A 21,033-nucleotide genomic window follows, 5' to 3' on the forward strand; every position below is an offset into this window, starting at 1 on the left:
ACAAAAATGGTTGATCTTTTTTGGAAGTTAGGATATTAGTTATTACTTATATTACTTATAAGTAAAACTATATCTTCATTTTAAAGAGAAATATGGTATATATATTAAAATAGCATTATAAAAATGTACTACAGAAGTCTTAGATGACTATACCTCATCTAAGAGGAACAAAGGAAAACCCAAGTCCAAATTAAATATGAATGGGAATTCCATCCTACCAAACTCCATGATCCTGAGGATTGCCTTAGAAGCAAAGCCTCCAAAATCACTGATGGGAATTGTCGCACACTTTCTCGTCCTCTATTTGGCTCTATACTGCTGAGCTCATCATTCAGAGAACACTGCCATAGAGACCCAGACCAAGAAGCAATGGGACCACAGCACAACTGTAGGGATGGAGAGGGGGACCCCAGCACCACTGGTGTTACCTTTCATTAGCATCACGAGGTATAATTCACCTACTGAACATGTAAACACCACAAACATATTTCAAAAAGTAGCACAAATATTAAAATGTGGTTTTTTCCCCTCTCAATTCCCCTTTCTCTTCAATCCAGGAATATATGACAAACGCATTGATTTCATAGGTATATTCTCTATGCTATCTTACTGGAGCTTCTTTTTCTAGCTTTGCATATGTTTCCATGTTTCTGTGACTGACAAATTAGTACCACTCTCTACAGTTTCAAGGTGAAGCTCTATGAAGCCTCCTAATCTTTCTGCCTCCTTTTCCTAGCTTCTTGATTTGATTTGCTTCTAGCACTTTCTCCACCTGCCTGGAAAGTAACCATCAGATATCAGATGACCATTCTAACCCTCCAGTAAGTATCATTCTTGACATCTGCAAATACATCTGCGAGTTCTGGGATATTTAGACTGGCATAGAGCACTACATGGCTAGAAACTAGAAGGTCAGAAACTTCTCTAACATGTTAAACAATAAGGTCCTAACCACATGGTCTGGACTTGAAGACTCATTCTAAGTAAAGATTTGGCAAATATCCAGTTGGGCTCTATCCACGCTGAATAAAGCCCAGGTAATACCCTTTACACCAACAAGGATGGTGACTCCCCTAACACAGCAGTCATTCCGGTAAGTCTTTTCTTCAGGTCCCAGGGCAAGTATCAGCTGTATCACTTCTTTTCTCAGGGCAGAAATGAACACATGCTGAAACAAGTTTTCTTCTTTTCCATCTTGGGATCTTTTCATCCAGGGCTTTTCACCAGGAAGAGAAGAGATGGGGCTACTATTTAGCCGAAAGCCATTTAAGTGGTGAAAGTAGTACCGAGATGTTAGAGGTTTATGTTCTTCTGACACGCAAATTCCCGTCTTTCAGTGAGAAAATGGGACTCAGTTGAAATAGTGGATTGAATTCTTAGTTTCCTTGTCTTTACATAAATTAAAGAAAAAAAAAATCTCTGTTACAATCATACTTTTAACCAGCTAATCTAGCTTTCATCTCTTGCTGAAATTCTTCTCCAGCCAACGCCGGACTTCTTGCAGGTTGTAAAAGAAGGGGCCCTTTCCTCCCAGATAAGCAATTTTCTGTCTCTGCACAATGCACACACGTTCAAAGGCTACCCCATAAGCGACGTTGGCATTATTGTCCATGCGGTCAGCCACAACTCGGCACTGGGGCGGCAAGGAGAAACGCTCCAGGAGCTGGTGGGCTGCGGCGCATCGGTCTTCCTGGTTCCGGTGCTTCTTCACCTCGAAAAACAAAGAAGAATCCCCAGGCACCGCCCAACCATCTGAAGGATGAGCCTCATCAATGTAGACCAGCAGGAAGTCAGCCACGGATGAGAACTCTTCCACCAGTTTGCGGAAGGCTGGCAGCTGGTTAGTAAAAGGAGGTCAAGTGGCCGAGCCGAAGTTGACCACCAGTGGGCGCTCAGGGCTGGCAAAGTCAAGAAGGTGGCACTCAGTTCCATCCACTGTTTTCCCGTGGGCACCATTTCCACGGGTGTCACCTCCTTCCGGATTGGAGACATGCACCACGCTGGAATTGGGGGCATCTTCACCCAGTTTCACCTGGTGATGAAAAACGGGAGAGAGAGGTAATAGCACATGAACCACAACTCGCTTCAGTTCACTCTGTCCGGAAACAATTGGCTCTAATAAAATGCGGTATTTCCTTCGGAGGATACGGAAAACACATATTGACTTGAGTAAAGACCCATCATGGCAGGTAAGGTAATGAATGGCCCTAAAGAGAATGAAAGTCTTTTTCATTCTGTCTAGTCGCTGAAGGTACTGCAGTTAACTGTCTTCATAATTAAGCTGAGGCTGCTGTTCTTTACGGTCCTTACTCTGTGTCAGCAGCTAGCTCACAATATACAGCAAATGATTAATGGTCTTCATTTTAAAAGTGAAAAGTGAATGGTCTACTTTAAAATAAATGATCAGAGTTGTGGGACATGGTACCTCTTTCTGAATTCCCACAAGTACTCAGGAAAGTCCTTTTATATTCTTGCCTAAAAGTCATTTAATCTGAACCAATGGACAAGGATACCATTGGCCTCTATTCCTACCCAGAATGTGAAAACCTGGGGTCTGCCATTTATAAGAAGAGTTACTCCCACTTAATCTCTTAAGTGCTGCAGCTACCCCATCTGTAAAATGGTCATTTATAATGCCCATCTTCCTCATATGTTTATAGGAGGAGGACACAGGGAAAAGAGCTCTGTACACTATAAATCATCGTGGGAGTGTAAGTTGCCATTATAGATGCCACGCAAACATGTGAAGCTGAATACCATTTTTCTGAGTAATTCTATGTTGTAATATAATTATTCTTACAAGTGATTCGAGCTTTCCTTGGTATGACATCCCTTCTGGAGGTTTCTATGGCTCCTTCATACTTTGGGATTCTTTTGACTAGAACCTCGCCATTTCCAATAAATAAACGAATGAAAACATACACTTTTACTTTCTGTAGAATTTGACTTTTAATTTCTCATATTTCATGTGTATTTTAGTTTGTTTCACTTTTTTATCTAGGAAGTCACAAACCATTTACTTTTCTACCATACATTTTATTAACAAATTCCTCTGAATTATAGAATACTCAGGCAGAAGAGGTATAGAGCAAAATTGTTCTAGGGGCTCCCTTTGCTTGTGGTTTAAATCATTGAACACAGACTGAAAGAAAGTTTGCTGGCTGTTGAATCTGTAAATTGATCATAAAAAGCAGGCAACATAAAAGAGCCAATTACTTCAGTTTGAATTAAAAGAATTGGATCTTCCCCTAGAAAGGTTTAATCAAAGCCAAAAACATTGGGGACAACTTACAACAGTATAATTGATTTTTATACACTATCCTTAACATTACAAAACACTTCCAACTGGATTCACTTTTCCCCCTCATATAAATACCACCGCATATAAATTGCTGTTAATTGAAGTCACTTCAAGTGAATTGTTAAAAACTCAACAATCTAAACCAATATAAAATGCTCAAGGGGTTTCATGGAGAAGCTTCTACCTGATGTTAATGCATAACTCGTTTTAACTGCAGAAGAAGAAGTCAAGAAATTCTTTAACTCCCTTGTGAAAAATCCTAGCAGGACAGGTTTAAAACAAGGACAATAAGCTTTCTAAAATAAAAATCTTCTTTCTTAGAAAAGGAAGGTGGTGTTGTGATTTAAATAAGTACATTTCTTTTCAGTCACTGTCAGGAAAAAAGTTATTTTCTTTATATTAATTGTCTTGGTTAATTTGTAAGTGAAACTAGGTGAAGAAACCTAATAAGCCACTTTTAGCTGAACTGTTTTATATGAGCTACATTTATCTCTGAAATTTTAAAATGCACTTAAAATGTAAAGATATACATCCTAAAGGTATTATAAACTTTTTAATCTATGGGTTATTTTTGTACTTCTTTGTAGATTTAGATAATAGGTACTATTACCATCACCTTCTCATTAGCTCTTTCCCATTTAAAAAAGCAATAATGATTCTAGGATGGCTGATTTTAACAATATTGTTGTGCTGTGTTTTTCAACATACTGTGATATCAAGATCTAAATGCATTCAGACCAGTCTGAATCCACTAGCTTTTGTAGCAACTTCTCATTAAGTGAGCAACCCATACATAGGAGAAGAATCATCTCTGGACTGCAGACTTGTAGGTTCCTGGCAGGTTGAAGACATCCACTTGCATTTTGGAGTCATTTCTAAGAACGGAACAATTGTGTTGGCCTTGTGACATGGGCCTCTGATGCACCTGACTCTCACCCAAGCCGAACTGTTGATTCTTGCATTATTCCTCATTCTTCAACTGAGTAATCTAATCTGACTTCAGTCACAGGTGACTCTCTTGTTACCTGTAATTAATTTTCTTGGAAAGTTAAAGCACCTTCTCCTCCTTTAGTGACAATGTATAGTTCAGCCACATAATTTTTCTCCAAATACAAACATGTTAGTTCAACTTTGAAAACTTAGAACAAGTACAACACCTCTACTTTAAAATCAAAAGTTAGGATAAGCTACCAAATATATCATGCTCTTTAGTATGTGTGTTTGGTGGGGGAGGGGGCAGAGGTTAGCATTTTGTTAAGCTGGAGAACAATGGATACGTATGCTTGGAATTTTTGGTTGAATAAAGTTTTGAATGAATGGTAGTTGTTATCATCTTAGCTAGAGATCAGCAAAGCATTTTACACTTAATAACAACCTTGACCTACAGTGCAAATCAGCACACTGGAGTGATGGAGGACCTCACCAAGGCAGATGATTTCAAAGGGTGAACCCCTGGAACCCCATCATAGAGCACTGTCACAGTCCACACCCCATGCTGTTGATCTGTTATTGGTCATCTCTGCTGGTCAGTGCATAAAATGAGAGTAGCCAGTCCTCTTTATTTTGTAAAGCAGCCATAGGACTTGACTGCAGATCAGAATGTCATAAAGAGAATTATACTTTTGTTCATGAGGGTGATTAGGTAAGAGAAAATGCATAGGTATGCACAATGCTATTACTACAACTAGGAGGAAAAAACACACACCCATGATTTGAAGGGCCAGACTTGAGTAGACCAGTAGTCTGCTTTTATAAATGTCATATTCTAATCATAAAATTTGTCTATTTTTGCTAAAAACTGCTGATATGGGATTATTTAGCAACAATAAAGGAAAAAACTTTTTAAAAAAATGGAAGTCTGCTTTAAACTGAAAAAAAAAAACCTTTTAGAAGGATATTATTGTTCATTTCTCACCTTTCTATTTGGTCATCAAGAAAATTAAGTTTGTATTATGACCAAAGTTTCCAAGGGTGAATTTTTTAGTTTACTCTGCTTCACACCTTGCTGAGGTGGAATGGGAGAATCACCGCTGTCTTCCATGATGGAAGATTCTTTCCCCAGGAGCAAAGCATTCCTTGACAAAAAAGCCAAAATGATGAAGAAAATAAAGTTGGTCCATAGTAACATTTAGGCTGCAGGAAAGAAGCTTGACAAAAACAAGTTATCCCCTGGTACTCCTAAACTCTGTTTTAATTTCCCACAGTGGCACAGAAAGTCTCCTGGCCACAAGTTACCTATCATCTTAATTTCTCCTTCTTAGAGGGTTTGTGTTTGGTTTTTGTCCTTAATGAGACATATTTGCCAAAGAGGCATTCAAAAGGCATTTTTTACTCTTGCGGAAGAGTAATTAGGTCGGTACCTCTTTCCCTGCCAGCATTAGCCGCTCTAAAGAGAACCCTGCCCAGTATTTAATGCCCAAACACAAGAAGCATCATTTCCACTAATTGGTCTTGAAGTTCCGATGTTCCCAAAGGGTCCCTTTATTTTGCAAGGATCAGAAAGGACATACGTAAAATGTAATATCGTCATCACTGACTTTTCTCTCTCTCATCTGCACTATTACATTTGTCCTTTCTAATGTTTTTTATAATCAACATCAACACAACACCAACAAGGGAGGGAAATAAAGGGTTTGTATTTTTACAACAGAAGACACCTCTGGGCCAAGCTCAAATGTTGTCATAGCCATATTTATAAATATGAACAAGAGTGTAAATATATGGTGTATATTTGATTCCCTTGATGATAGGATCCATTTTGCTGATGGTTTTCAGTGCATGAGGAAAAGGATAATGCTGCTTTAGCATGTGGACTGTGAAATGCAGGGCAAGGGGAAAAAAAAAGAAAGAACCATTCATCAAGTAGAAGCTGGAAATAGAGCATATACTACTAACCTTGTTTTTCTTCCTTTTCCACAGCCTGAGAAAGGCCTCTGGATAAAATATCACTTAATCTCATGATAGAAAGTAAAGCCAATGATAAAAATGGGGGTAGGTATGTGGCAGAATTCTTTTTACACCTCTTCCTTGCTCTCCAGAGCCCTGGACTGCCTCTATTAACTATCAGGAAATTTCAAATTCTTTGACATAATGACCAGGCTACATCAATGTCCTTACAAACGTGGCCAAACAATTATGAAGCAGCATTTTAACCATTTATGTTCAAATCGGCCAAACGAATCAGAGGAGCAGCTACCTACTCTTTCCTCTGAGTTCAATTCCCTGTTTGGCCATTCTCTTTTTGATTTGTAACTTGAAAACATAGCTCGAAGCTTTATCATTTCCCAATGTTTTATCCAAGTGATGAACAAACTCTGGCGGTAGGCTGCCTTGTGTTCTTTGGGGAATGTTTCTTTCTTAGAAGAGCCACTTTCCATTATAGAAACGAGTGTCAAAAGGCTGAGGGGAGTGAAGAGGAGGAGGAGAATGTTAAAGAGACCCTTTCAAAACCAAAATTATATGTTCAAATGAATATGTTTTCTGTGCCACAGCAGTATTGACCATGTAGGAGCTAAAGTGCTTGTCAGCATCTATACTGTGTGTTTACTTCTACACTTCATTTAGGTAGGAGCCAGCCTCCCAGACAGAGCAGTCTGCTTACTGGTTGTATTTTTGAGTCTTTGAGTGCCAGCACAAGGATGCAGTGTTAGATGCAATGACACTGACTAGGGAAAACTTAAATAACAAACATCTATTATACACTTCAATCTCTCAACAAAATCCATTAGACTTTCTTTTTTCATCAAAATCACGCTTTGGACTTCCTCTAATCAAAACAAATTATCTTTACAGGCTTCCCTAGAAAGTTCATTTTAAGTCCCATGCAACATTTTAACAAAGAAGGGTTTTCTGTTTTAGTTTGTCCCAATTTTTTGGTCTTTTTTCATTTCTTTGTAGCCTCCTGCAGAAGCCAAACACAGGGATAACATTTTTACCGCACTTTCTCTAAATAGCTTCTCAAGTATCTGTCATTTGACAACCAGGAGAGTTAGAAATGGGCTGCCTCATTGTATGGTATACGCACGCTCTACATCCCAGAACACGCTGCTTCTGGGGGTGGCAGCCTCAAGTCAGGATTGTGAAACAGGGTGACACCAAACAGAGACTCCTCCAGTGAGTCTCTAGACATGGCTACACCAGCATTCTGGGAAGTGATTCAACCCGTTTCAGAGGTTTGGAGTGACCCTGAAATGCCACCACCACCCTTGCTACACTTGGAGAGGGAAGAAGACCTAAATTCAGTGCAAGCTGTGTTTACCATGTTTCCAGTCATCACACACCCAGTCCAGGCTTATCTCTGGATATCTGAGTTCTTGGGTTGCTTCTTCTCATGGCAGCTATTACATAAGTCATAAAGACAAACAGCATTACATCAGTCAGGAACTCGATCACTAATCAAATCAGTAGACAGAAAGAGTACAGGAGAAGAACATACAAACCATGAGCAAAGAAGAAAACAGATCACTCAAGCTTTTCAGTCTCTTAGAAGAGGGACAACAAAACATTGCAACACAATGAAACACTATATATTGGTGAAAAAATAAATAAGTGATCAGGTTTATTAAAGAGGCATGTGTTTCCTTTTCTCTTTGTATTTCAATAAGCTGCTTGATAGGAGAAACAGCCTCACTTAACATGGGTGGGTAATATTACAACCCCCATATTTTATGTGAGGGTATCTATGTATACAGGTAAAATTCTCCAAAGCAGTGGTTTTTCATGTATGGCAAAAGTCAATGACTTTCAAAACAGGAAGAATTTAATAGAGATCAAATAACTGACTTTGCCATGTTATCTCCTAACACCTAGGAAAAACAGGTACAGGTGAAAGAACTTCCTATTTCATAATACACCTGACACATTTGTGTAAACCCCACCCTCCTCTAAATTCTCTACCCCCCAAAATGAAACATAAACATTCAATGTATGCATGTGTGCAAATGAAGTGATCAACTCAATATCTCCTTCCCACATCACCCATTCACCCCATGTACATAATATAAAATGAGTTTTTGGTGTTAGAACTTTGAGAATCATTTAATATTATTATAAAGAAAATTTCACTTACTAACAAGAGCTCTTAACTATTTTCCTATCTTTAGGGCAACAAATACAAACCTTCCACAGGTTACTGCCAATAACAAAGACAAGCATCATAGTAAAACTTTCCTAATTCACCATGAATATTTTTTTCTTAAACATTTGTTTAATTTTCAGTGGAAGGATCCTACTCTGGATTCCTTGTTATTAGAAATGATTTCTTTTCCTTTGCTGGTGCATAGATATTTTTTAATTTTTATTTTATATTGGAGTATAGTTAATCAACAATGTTGTGCTAGTTTCAGGTATACAGCACAGTGATTCAGTTATACATATAGATATAGCTATTCTTTTTCCAATTATTCTCCCACTTAGGTTATTACAGAGTATTAAGCAGAGTTCCCTGTTCTATATTATAGGTCCTTGTTGATTATCTGTTTTATATACAGCAGTGTGTACATGTCAGTCCCAAACTCTCAATCTATCTTCCCCCCCAACCATTCCCTCCTGGTTACCATAAGTTCATTCTCTAGATTTATTGTCCTAGTGTTTATTTATAGAGGACTCGTCCTCTTCTTCCTCTTATTCTAGTTTTCCAGCTCTATTTCTGAGGTTCTCCCTGCCTGTAATACATCACCTCACTAGTTCCCAACTTCCTCTTAAACCCCCTTCCCTAGCATCTCGGTCAATGTCCCTCAATACTGTTAGGGGGAATCAAGAATGTCTGCTTTGATAGTAGCTTTTAGCAGATGAGTCAATTCTTCCTAAGCTTAGGGACCTTCAGGAGTCACACGGGCATGGGAGGGGGGGCAAACTGACAGAGGACCCAGTGCCCTTTCCTCTTTGCCCCTTAAGATCTGATCCAAGGCTGCTCTACCACCTCGAAGCAGCATTCTTCACTTCAAAACAAAAACCTCTCTGGTTTTGAGAGGGCAGCCCCTGGGACATGGCTTCAGCAGGTAAGTGAAGCCACTGCTCCAGGGCTCGAGGCACAAGTTATAACAGCTTTGGGACTGTCGTGAATCCTAGACTTATCTGCTCAGTTTAAAGGCAACCTGCTTAAGTTTTGAGAAACAAAGCAAATGTGGTTTCTCGAACAAAGTCTGGATTGTTGACAGCTTGTTCTCAGATCTTTCCTTTTCAAACAGATACCAAGTAACTCCAGACTCGGTGCCCGATAACTGCTTCCAAAGGCTGAAATCCAGATCAAGGCAGGAGATGACGGGGCACACAGACTTGCTCCCCTTAACTCTTACTTCTACCAGGAATGAAGCCGCGACCCGCTGAATCACACCTGCTCTGCTTGTTTCCTTAAATCCTGTCAGCTCTGTGCGAGTTCTGCGTGGTGCTGTCCTTCTTTCCTCCTGCTTTTTAGTGCCCACCCATTCAACCGTCTTTCCTAATGTCGCACGCAGCCTCCCATCAAGCAAAATATCAAAACCGCCAGTTCATGACAAGGGCAGAAAAAAAGGCAGGGGTCTGCCCTCCCCAGATACCTTTCTGACATTTCCCAACTTTATTCTACAGGCAAGAATACCCTCTGCTCCCAAGTCACAGCAAGCCACTCCTGACTCTTCTTAGAAAGGCTCCTTCTGAAGTCACACAGAGTCACTGGGACTCAGTAAAACCTCTCATCCCCAAATCTCAGGTGTGCGATCGTGCGACAGGTGTAGAGAGTAAACACCCGAGCATCACCCCACGGTCTCCAGACCGGGCTCCAGAGCGCTCACCCCCCAGCTCCTGCGGCATCTGGTCCCCTCCAGCATCTCTGCCTCCCGCCCCTGACGGCCCTGCGGAGAAGCCCCTGGAGCGCCGCTCACCTGTTTGTAGGCGTCGAGGAGGAAGCTTTTCCAGATGCAGCGCATTCCTTCTGAGGTCAGCATGCGCCTCCACTGCCCGCGAGTGGACTTGGAGCGGCTCAGCAGCAGCACCACGTGCTTGAGGAGAATGACCGAGTCATAGAGCGCCAGGAAGAGGCAGTTGGAGAAAAAAACTGGCAGAATCTGCAGTGTGATCAGCAAGTCTACGCTGAGGATGCCCATCTTCTCTGCCTCCTGGGTCAGTTCCCTTGTGCGCTCTGGTTCCTTCACCCTCTTATTTAAAAGGGGGGGGGTGGTGATGGAGAGGGGGTGGGGGGAGGTGAAGGGGGAGGCCGGGGGTAGAGGTGGGGGAGAGGGGGAGAGAAGGAGAAAAACTAAATTAAAAAAGAAGCCCAAGTTGTCTCCTTTTCCAAAGAAGCAGGAATGGCAAGACCAAGTTCCAGTCTCTCCAGCCCAGCAAGTTGGAGTGTGCCCATCAATTCATTCAATTCGGAGCTGCTGCTTTTTTTTTTTTCAGGATTTAAGATGTTAAAACAAAACAAAAAAAAAACACAAAAAAACTGGCGTACTCGTCCCTAATCCAGTTACCCCTCTCAGAGTCGGTTAAAGACAGGCAGTTCTACTTTCATTTCTAAGCACCTATGAGACTGTGGCAGAGATTGCAAAATTTTCTGTAGATTTTCATTGTCTCTGTGTTGAGAAACGTAGCCCGTTTCTTTCTAGAATTGCCAGAGTTTTGAAAATGTGCTTTCAGGGTGGTTTTTTCCCCTATTTACTCCGTTTACACACACTTTCTGTTCTCCTCCAGCCTGTCTCACTCTCTCCCTTCCCCAGGAGCGTCTGACTCCTCTTTCCCTGACTGCCTCTGGCTTCTCCTTCCTGCTCTGTCTGTGGTGCAAAGTGCCTCTCTCTGCAGCCCAGTGAGTCTCCCTGAAGCCTTTTATACATTCCCTGGCTAATTGCTGCAATAGAGAAATGAAAGCCTAATCTTGGTAAAGATCTTGACGTCATTGAGAAAGAGGGCTTTACTTTGGCCAGGACTGCAGTGAATAGAAAAGCAAAACTCGACAAGTTTTTTTTTTTTTTTTTTTTTTTTTAGAAGAGGGGGGGTGGCCGAGGGACAGTGGAATTTTGCTTTGTGATTTAAAGAGAGAGGAAAAAATTAATACCTTTGAGGGTTTTCAGGAAATGCTCCCAAACTTTGGGAAAAGTTATTGTGGGTTGATGGGGAAACTCTCTCCTCTGATTATTATTATTGTTCTTGTTCATTTATAAGGGGTTTGAGAAAGACAGGTTCCTGGAAGGCAGGTAGAAAAGAGGAAGAGTGATCATACATGATCTCTGTTCTCTTTCTTGGAAGATGTGAATGCTTACCTTCCATCTTTATGTCTACATCCTACAACTATCTCCCGTCAGACTTGTGACCTAGGTTCTTTAAATATTTTTGAGTCATGATCTTATTTAAGAAAATCCAAACTGAGTTGTGGGGTGGAAAACTTTTAAACTCTTTGAATACCCATCACAGCACTTCTTTAAAGCTTCTTGTAGAAAATTAGTACAAATTTTCTTTTCAGTTTTACTGAAGTTTCCAATGCAAAAAAAAAGAAAGAAACAAGAAAATCTTCCTCCCATGAAAGTAGCTAGGTGACCAGACTTCTTTCCATTCCATTTTGCCTAGATGCAGATTAAATAAAACTTTTATCTAATGGCATTAAGATGGCATCAGAGTAAGAAATACATTCTTTATAAGAGAGCTCTTTAAATTCTGCAATTGCCCTGTTTCTGTTAACATAACCCCTAAGAGACACGATACTTTGGGGAATCTTCCTTTTTGCTTGAAAAATTTTAATTAAATTTGTAGGTCGTTAAGAGCAGATTTTGAATCGTCTCAAGTCACACTGACCACACTCAGTGCTCGCTTTGCCCATTGCTTTCTGAATAGACAGGTACTTAGGCAGACAATGCTTTGGCAGAATGCCATGACCTCCATCTCATTCTAATTTTCTTTCCTCACTCACCTAACAGATCACCTCTAGGAATTATATTTTCTTGGAAAAAGGAGTGGCAAGTACAGACATTGGGGTGGGGATATAGAATGGTAGTTGAAAATTAATTTTCTGACTTCTCCATGTTCAGGGAGCTCTCCTTATACATGAATTAAGCAGTGGGTGCAAATACGTGGTCCATTTCTGTATTTTGTCCCTGTGGGTAAAATCTGCAAGATCACGGAACTCATTTAAAAGCCTAGGGTAGGGGTCATTAATTAGCGGACCCATGGGCCAAATTCAGCACGCATATGCACTTTATTTGGTTGGCATAGTGCTTTTTGGCTTTAAAAAATAATTGAATGAGAGTGCCTATAGGTTCTGAGAGACCAGAATTTTCTGTCTGCTTTGTCCATTGCTATCTCCTAGCAGTTAGAACCATGGCTGGCACACAGTAAGTTCAAGGAGGTGTCTTGAATGGACGAATGGGCTGGGCATACATTGCTCCACACTAGGGGGCACTATTCACATACAATATGTTGTGACACTGACTGGGGTGCTCCAAAACTTTGTTCACCCCGGTGGTCCTCCCCATTGGCACAGCCTTCCCCCCTCCCTATTGTCCTAAAAACCTGATTCCTTCAATTTTATCATCACTTTAGCCCATGGCAAGTTTTGGATTTGCATCACATGGACTAAATTTTTGGAGAAGACGTCAAAGCTTAGAAAAATGAACAGAAGTCACATAGAACAGTATTTTTCCTATGACTAGCATACAGTGTTAGCAAAGGATATTATTTGTATATATAATATACCTTCACTCCATTCTCTCAGTTTCCTCAATGCACTATAGAAGAAAAGAAGGGACAAAGAAAGAGAAGTGACAACATGGTATTTTAACTGGTGTAGATGGGAAAACTATAGTGCCCGAAGTGCCAGCTAACAATGACAGAAGAAGGTGTGGACTCAGGAACTGACACTGCCACACAGTGCCCAAGCCTGAAAATGTCACCCCTTCTCAGACACTCCTTTTGCCCTGTGTGAATTAAAACAGTGCTACTTTATGGTAGAGATATCTTGGCAGCTATGAACCAATTCTCCCTCACTTGTCATTTGCTTTCAATGCGAGTTGTATGTTTGGAAATGGGAAGGCAAGGAAAAAGTTTGGTAGAAAATCAGAAAAAAAAATGCCTTCTTTTAAAATGCAAAGTTCAAGGCACATGCAGACTACAAATGGTGAAAATCAGATTTTTTTTTTACATTCTTTATTTATGTTCTTTCCTATAAAGTCAGAAGTGTTTGAGAGGTTTTTTTTTTCCTTAAAAAAGTTAGAAGGACAAGTTGGCAGATAGCCAATCTGATCATGACATTTCTCAGATTTCTTTTATCACTTTCTCTAAATCAATGAATAAATAAATCACAAAACCAGGCACTGTTCTTTTTAGACAGTCTGTCTAATCTAGAAATTATATTTCTCCTAAGCTATTTCTCTTTTAATCATGATTCCTAATGGCTTATTCTAATTATTAATATTTAGCACTTTGATCTTCAAGTAATTTTATATCCTTTAAGTGACAAAAGCAACCAATAAGGTGACAGAGGATGATTTGTCCCAACATGTAAATGAGAGAAAGTAGATCATCAAGGTTGTAGAGTCCAAGTTGGTGTTAGGATATTTCCCCCAACTCTAAATCTCAATTCTTTTCCTATGTGACTACTTTATTGATCCTGGTCATTACTCTGAAAATGAAAACCCTTGCCCAGAGTGGTTGCACTAGGTAATTTTACCTTCTGACTTACAAAGGATATTTGGGATCCCATATCTGTTTAATATTGCCCAATTCAAGCACTTGGTTCCATTTGAAAAGCTTGGATATCTTCTTGATCACATAAGTGTTCTTAGCCTTAGTGGTTCAGTGGTAAAGAATCCACCTGCCAAGGCAGGAGGTGTGGGTTTGATCTTGGGTCAGGAAAATCCCCTGGAGAAGGAAATGGCAACCCACTCCAGTATTCTTGCCTGGAAAATTCCATGGACAGAGGAGCCTGCCAGCCTACAGTCCATGGGGTCACTGACTGAGCAGGCAATACAAGCCAATATGTGGAACGTTGGTTGAATTTCCCCATAACAATGTTGTATACAGGCTTTAAATTCCAGAAGAGAGGTAGCTAGAGAAGAGCGATCTAGGCTTTTTAATAGGAAGAGAACCACTATAAAATTGTTTAATTTCTTTTTTCCTCTTTCCATAGCTTGAGAGCAGCATGTACTATCATTCATTGCCTCCTCCTGGTTGGAAAAGTAAGCATCTGAGTGATAAGGCTTCCTTTGGTCTACTTTTTGGCTCTTAAGTTGAGATTAAGAGAATGAAGTTGGATAACCTCAAAGCAGACCTAGAGATTTCAAGGATGGAAGCTACCACTACTCTTTGTTATCTGAAGACACCAAAGGGCATTTAAGAAGTCTACGGAATTCATGCTGTGGGTTTTCAAGCAGTCTCAGTTTCATAAAATTTTATTCCCTCTAACTCAAGTGATTTGCTAAAGTAAACTTTAAATGGAGATTAAATTTTACTTTCATAAAAAAACTTATCTGATCAATATGTTATAAATCCAATAATGTCTGGTCAGAACAGGTTGTGCTGATTCTGGTCTGGGAATATGATTGCCATACATACACCCACCTGCCAAGAGTGCCTTTTGGAGAAGGACATCACAAACATTGTCGTTATTTAGTTGCTAAGTCATGTACGACTCTTTGAGACCCCATGGATTATAGCCTGCCAGGCTCCTCTGTCCATATGATCTAGATATCCCAGGCAAGGATACTGAAGTAGGGTGCCCTTTCCTCCTCCAGGGGATCTTCCTGACCCAGGGATCGAACCTGTGTCTCCTGCATTGGCAGGTGGATTTTTTTTTTTTACCGCTAAGCCACCTGGGAAACCCATCCACCACAACCTTCCATCCCTGGTGACTCCAGTTGTGCCGAGAGGGGGTTATAATGAAGGGTTTACACCACAATGACTGAATCCCTCAGAACTCCCCGTGGGCCCATCCATTCTGCAAACTGCCATGTTCCCTACCTTATGATGAAAGGAGAGGCTCAATGGATAAAATAGACACCCCCAGAGTCAATTCTGACACACCTTGAGCCAAGCAACTTAGTGCTGGGGCTGAGAAGGGGAGGACATCGTGGGAGGTTTGAGCGGTCTATCCCAGCAGCCCAGGGACCTAAGGGTCCCTTGGCAAACCCTGGCAGAGGGCACTGTCTGAGGTGTTAGGACACTCTCCCCTCAGGAACAGCTGCTGCTCTTTTTTCCTTCCAGGCCATCTACTGGCAAACCAGAAGGAAAGGAAAAGGGAAAACGCAGGAGGAGGGGAAAGCAGAAATGGAGAGAAGGAAGATGATGAGGGTGGAGAGGAGAAAGAGGAAAGTAGAAAAGGGAAGACTCAATGAATTGCCCACAGAGGCTGCCACAAGAGAGCCCATTAATGCCTGTTGCGGCAATGCTTCTTGTGAGGACGACAGCTGACCAGAAACTGGATGGATGCCAGCGACTCAATTCACAGAGGCCACCGAACAGCTGTGAGGAGACAAAGGCTTTCATTGGCCATTGACCTGGTCTAGATCTGAACGGATGGCCGGTCCCCAACCCGGGTGCTCAGACCTCTTTAGGTGCTCTGAGACTCTCTGAGTGTGAGTTTTGAGACTCGTTTATTAACCTCTAGAGATACCAGAGTTGGATGGAGGGTTGTGGAACAGATGAGAAGAACATTCTGTGAAGTTACACGCAATGAATTCCTTCAGGACCAAAAGCCCTCAGAAGGAACAAATTGAACTCATCTTCTCTTTTCCCAAAATTTGATTCAGTGTCTTCATTCTCCCCAAATCCTTGACCCAATGCAACAGATCAAGAGAAACAAGGCAACACAGAATCAGACATCATTTTTGGAAAAACTTTTCTTCCCCTTTGTTTCATTCCACAGCTCATAGGGACCCACCAGATGATAATTAGGTTTTAAAATAAGTCATTCTCTATAAACGGTTTTACAGTAGCTTTAAAAAAAAATCACTTATATATCACCTCACTCATATGCTGAGTACATGAACACAGAGCTTGGCAAAAATAAATATTAAGACACATGCTGGTTCATGCCATTCTAGAGGTAATACTGTAGCTTGTTCCCACTGAAAGCAAAGGATGCCACACCTCCTCTGTCAAGAATCAGTAGGTTCAAATGCCCAGAGAAAATAAGATAGATATTCTATTTCAAGTTCAGTGAAAGTGGTGAAGCTAATAGAATTAACTGTAGCATGAAAAATCCATGTTTGATATGGGGATAAAATACCTGCAATGAGATTGACTGTACAATAAGATACATCCCCAAGGGAGGTTATGAAAATGTTATCAGTGGACCTCTACTTGAGGTAGAGAGGGAGGCCAATGAGATAATCTCTCAAAACCCTTTTAAGCCTCTGGTGCTATTAAGATAATAGTTAAGAATAAGTCATTATATAACACATACATAAAATAATCCAGCTGGGCTAATGGCAGAATACCATAATCATAAATTATCTCTTTGTCCATTTCAATTCTGAAGACTTATTTTTTGTATGATTAACTAAATAGTTATGCCTTTCTAAGAGTCGGTAGATGTGAATGAATTAGCATGTCTTCTAAGGAGAAAATACAAAGCATGAAATTCAAATCAGTTTTTAAAATTCAGCCTCATTTATTAAATGGACACTGGTATCTTTTATCAAGACACAACCACTTAGGTTAATGATTATCTAAAGATTGTTGTTGTTCAGTCACTAAGCCATGTCTAACTCTTTGTGACCCCATTGACTACAGCAAGCCAGTCTCCTCCGTTCCGATCTCTACTGTTTCCCAGAGTTTGCTCAAATTCATATCTGTTGATTCAGTGATGCTAATCTAACCATCTCATCCTCTGCTGCCCCCTTCTCCTTTTACCTTCAATCTTTGCCAGCATCAGAGTCTTTTCCAATGAATCGACTCTTCACATCAGGTGGCCAAAGTATTGGAGTTTCAGCATCAGTCCTTCCAGTGAATATTCAGGGTTGATTTCCTTTAGGATTGACTGGTTTGACCTCTTTGCTGTCCTAAGGACTCTTAAGATTCTTCTCCAGCACCACAGTTCTAAAGCATCAATTCTTTGGTGCTCAGCCTTCCTTATGGTCCAACTCTCATATCTGTACATGACTACTGGAAAACCACAGCTTTGACTAGATGGACATTTGTCAGCAAACTGATGTCTCTGCTTTTCAATATGCTGTCTAGGTTTGTCATAGCTTTCCTTCCAAGGAGCAAATGTCTTTTAATTTCATGGCTGCAGTCCCTATCCAGAGTGATTTTGGAGCCCAGGAAAATAAAATCTGTCACTGTTTCCACTTTTTCCCCATCTATTTGCTATGAAGTGATGGGGCCAGATGCCATGATCTTCATTTTTTGAAGGTGAATTTTAAGCCAGCTTTTCACTCTTCTCTTTCACCTTTATCAAGAGACTCTTTAGTTCCTCTTCACTTTCCACCATTAGAATGGTATCATCTGCATATCTGATGTTGTTTGTATTTCTCCCAGCAGTCTTGATTCCAGCTAGTAATTCATCCAGCCCAGCTTTCTGCATGATGTACTCTGCATAGAAATTTAATAAGCAGGGTGACAATACACAGCCTTGTCATACTTCTTTCCCAATTTGGAGCCAGTCTGTTGTTCCATGTCCAGTTCTAACTGTTGCTTACTGACCTGCTTATAGGTCTCTCAGGAGACAGGTAAGGTAGTTTAGTATTCATTTCCATCTCTTTAAGATTTTTTCAGTTTGTTGTGATCCACATAGTCAAAGGCTTTGGCGTTGCCACTAGAGCAGAAGTAGATGTTTTTCTGGAATTCCTTTGCTTTCTTCATGATCCAACAACTGTTGGCAATTTGATCTCTGGTTCCTCTGCCTTTTCTAAACCCAGCTTGTACAAAAAATTTTAAAAATGGATAACTACAAATTCTTGAATAGTTTTGTTTTCCCAGGGAAATTTTCTATAATGTTTTAAGGACTCAAAATCTGCCTTCCCAAAATAGAATCAATACTCTTTATGATTTTTTTTTGTATCAGTAATGATCTAAATCTAAGCCCTCAAATTCTGCAATGAGAAGTTTGTGCACTGCAGCTAGAGAGTAGCCTCCACTGGCCAAAACTAGAGAAAAGCCCTCACAGCAACGAAGACTCAGCATAGCCAATAAATAAATAAAAATAAATATCAAGGCTTCAAATTCTTCAGAGCAAATATCTCTAGTGCTTCTTGCTAAATGTTAAATAATAACAGCTTACTCAGAAAATTGGCATTCACCTCTTATCAAGAGATATCTTGTTGTAACCATCACCAGACTCCATCCATTTCTGGGGCCACACAGGCCCATATGACCAAACAAAAACCTCTGAATTCATTTCTCTTCCTTAAAATGGAGCTAAAGCTGTCTTCCCACATTTTTATCATGTTGGGGGCTAACATATCCATGCTTTGTGAAAATACTTAGTCTTTAAAAAAAAAATACTCAAAAAGCAATTTTGGCTGATAAGTTTATTCAGACCTGCTCAAGTCAGTAAGCTCCTTCTAATAAAGACTTCTTTCGAAAAAAAAAATATTCCTGGCAGGCCAGATCTAATTTTAGTATTAATTACTAACCTGCTCTACCTGACTTTAGGGAACCACTTGTGTACTTAGTGGAAACAGGAAAGATTAGCTGTCATTGGGAATGTTAGAGATGGGAGCAAATTTTGCCTAAAGAATAACAACAATCGACCTGAATCTTTGTGCAGACTCAGAACTGAACTGAACCTGTTTGAGAGACCTCTAGAGAAGTATGAAACTCAACTCTAAATTATTCACCATGACACACTTCTGCATCTTTCATGATTCTAGGGAGAATAGAAAGAAAAACTACCCAAATATTTCTGATTCTAGAAAGCAACTGACTTCCTAAGTTTCCTAGACCACAATTGGGTAGATAAAAGTTCAATAACAAAGGAGGAAAACCACTGACATTTTAGTGGATAATATGCTTATCAAACTGAAGCCTTAACAAAATTCAGTGTCTATTAATATGTGTGGTACTTTGTTTTATTCATGCTACATGAAAACATGCCCCTACTCTCCAGAACTATAACTGCAAAGTGTTAGTTGTTCAGTTGTATCCAACTCTTTGTGAACCCCTGAACTGTAGCCCACCCGCTCCTTTGTCCATGGAATTCACCAGGCAAGGATACTGGAGTGGGTAGCCATTCCCTTCTCCAGGGGATCTTCCTGACCCAGGGAATGAAACTGGGTCTCCTGCGTTACTGGCAGACTCTTTACTGTCTGAGTCACCAGGGAATCCCAATAGTCTCCAAAGAGCTATCAATGTTATTTGTTTTCTTATGTGACAGAATGGCTTTTCCAGACAGAATTGGTAGTCTTTGTGGGTTGGAAGGAGTCAAGAGGCAAGGATTTAGAAGAATAAATGTATTGATAATAAATATTGGAGGGGAGAAGGACATAATTGATAACATTCAATTCCTTGATTACAATAGATGCTAAATATTGGGAAAAATAGAGAAATATAAAGAATGTAGATGTTCAAGGAAGGGGTGTGAAATTGGAAGTCAGTGAGCAAAATACTTTGCTTTTCTATATGCAGCTCCCAATGAAAGGATACGGGAAAGTGAGAAAAAGGATAGGAAAAAGCCAAAGACATTTGCTTACATTGTAAAATTAGCTCAAGTTCACTCAAAGGATTAGTCACGACAAGACATTTATTCAGATAGCCTTCCTCTGACTACAAATGTCTACTGAAACGTACAAAGAGCTCGTCATCATACTTGCATTGAAAAGGATCCCTGGGTCTCAATCAAATTCAGAGTCCAATAGGGGGAGACAGACATGTAAACCAAAGACCAAAGAAGGCAACTCAGCATTCTAGGGGCTCTAACAGAGAGAACTGCAGCAAACAGTATGGCATAAAGGAAGAATTGTTGCTGTTGTTCAAGTCCCTAAGTCCTGTCTGACTCTTTTGCAATCCCATGGGCTGTAGCCCACCAGTCTACCTGAGTCTCCTGCACTGGCAGGCAGATTCTATACTGGTGGCCACCAGGGAAACCCTAAAGGAAGAATTAGTCCATTCTATGTGGGATAGGGACTTTCCAGGTGGCTCAGTGGTAAACAATATGCAGGAGACATGGGTTCAGTCCCTAGTTGGGAAGTGCCCTGGAAAAAGGAATGGCTACCCAGTACAGTATTCTTGCCTGGAGAATCCCATGGACAGACGAGCCTGGCAGACTACAGTCCATGGGGTCACAAAGAGTCGGACAGAACTGAGCGCACATAGACATGTGTGGTAAGTCAAGAAAGAGTTAATGAAGAATATACACATGCCCCACTAAATATAGTTCTGCAAAATTGTATTTAGAAATGTAGTGCTTGTTAATGGAGCAAGCTTTAAACAATGTTTTCATATACATCTGCGTTTGTAATATTTTATCATTAATCTCTATTAAATGAACTCACATAGAATTTTTTTACTCTGGAACATAAGCTGTATGTGTGTGTGTGTGTTAGTCACTCTGTTGTGTCTACCTCTTCAAGACCTCATAGACCATAGCCCACCAGGCTCCTCTGTCCAAGGAATTCTCTAGGCAATAATACTGGAGTGGGCTGCCATTCCCTTCTCCAGGGGATCTTCCTGACCCTGGAATTGAACCAGGTCTCCTGCATTGTAGCCAGAGTCTCTACCATCTGAGCCACCAGGGAAAGTTATTTAGAAATAAATAAGCTTCTTTTTATAAACAATAGAGTTGTTATAACTACACAAAATGAAAAAATTTGCTCAAAACTCTTTGGACA

General features: G+C 40.4%; 1 protein-coding gene and 1 long non-coding RNA gene across 3 annotated transcripts; one reads left to right on the forward strand and one right to left on the reverse strand.

The window, feature by feature from the left end:
- Window positions 1–574: 574 nt before the first annotated feature.
- On the reverse strand, window positions 575–10,428 carry DIO2 (iodothyronine deiodinase 2). 2 transcript variants are annotated; one of them, XM_081510592.1, is made up of 2 exons: window positions 10,162–10,428; window positions 575–2,032 (listed from the first exon to the last, which is right to left on the reverse strand). In XM_081510592.1, the coding sequence occupies exons 1-2, from the start codon at window positions 10,381–10,383 to the stop codon at window positions 1,445–1,447; spliced, it is 810 nt and encodes a 269-aa protein (XP_081366718.1). In that variant the 5' UTR covers window positions 10,384–10,428; the 3' UTR covers window positions 575–1,444. The 2 variants fall into 2 exon arrangements, with proteins under 2 accessions (XP_081366718.1, XP_081366720.1); XM_081510594.1 differs by having other exon boundaries at window positions 1,457–2,032; window positions 10,162–10,383.
- Window positions 10,246–14,728, forward strand: LOC145513657 (uncharacterized). Its single transcript, XR_014059624.1, has 2 exons — window positions 10,246–10,399; window positions 14,394–14,728. It is a non-coding gene; the product is annotated as an uncharacterized LOC145513657 (long non-coding RNA).
- Window positions 14,729–21,033: the final 6,305 nt, after the last annotated feature.

This window comes from Giraffa tippelskirchi, chromosome 7 (genome assembly GCF_054371585.1).
Source record: "Giraffa tippelskirchi isolate mGirTip1 chromosome 7, T2T-mGirTip1v1.2.pri, whole genome shotgun sequence".
Taxonomy (NCBI): Eukaryota; Metazoa; Chordata; class Mammalia; order Artiodactyla; family Giraffidae; genus Giraffa; species Giraffa tippelskirchi.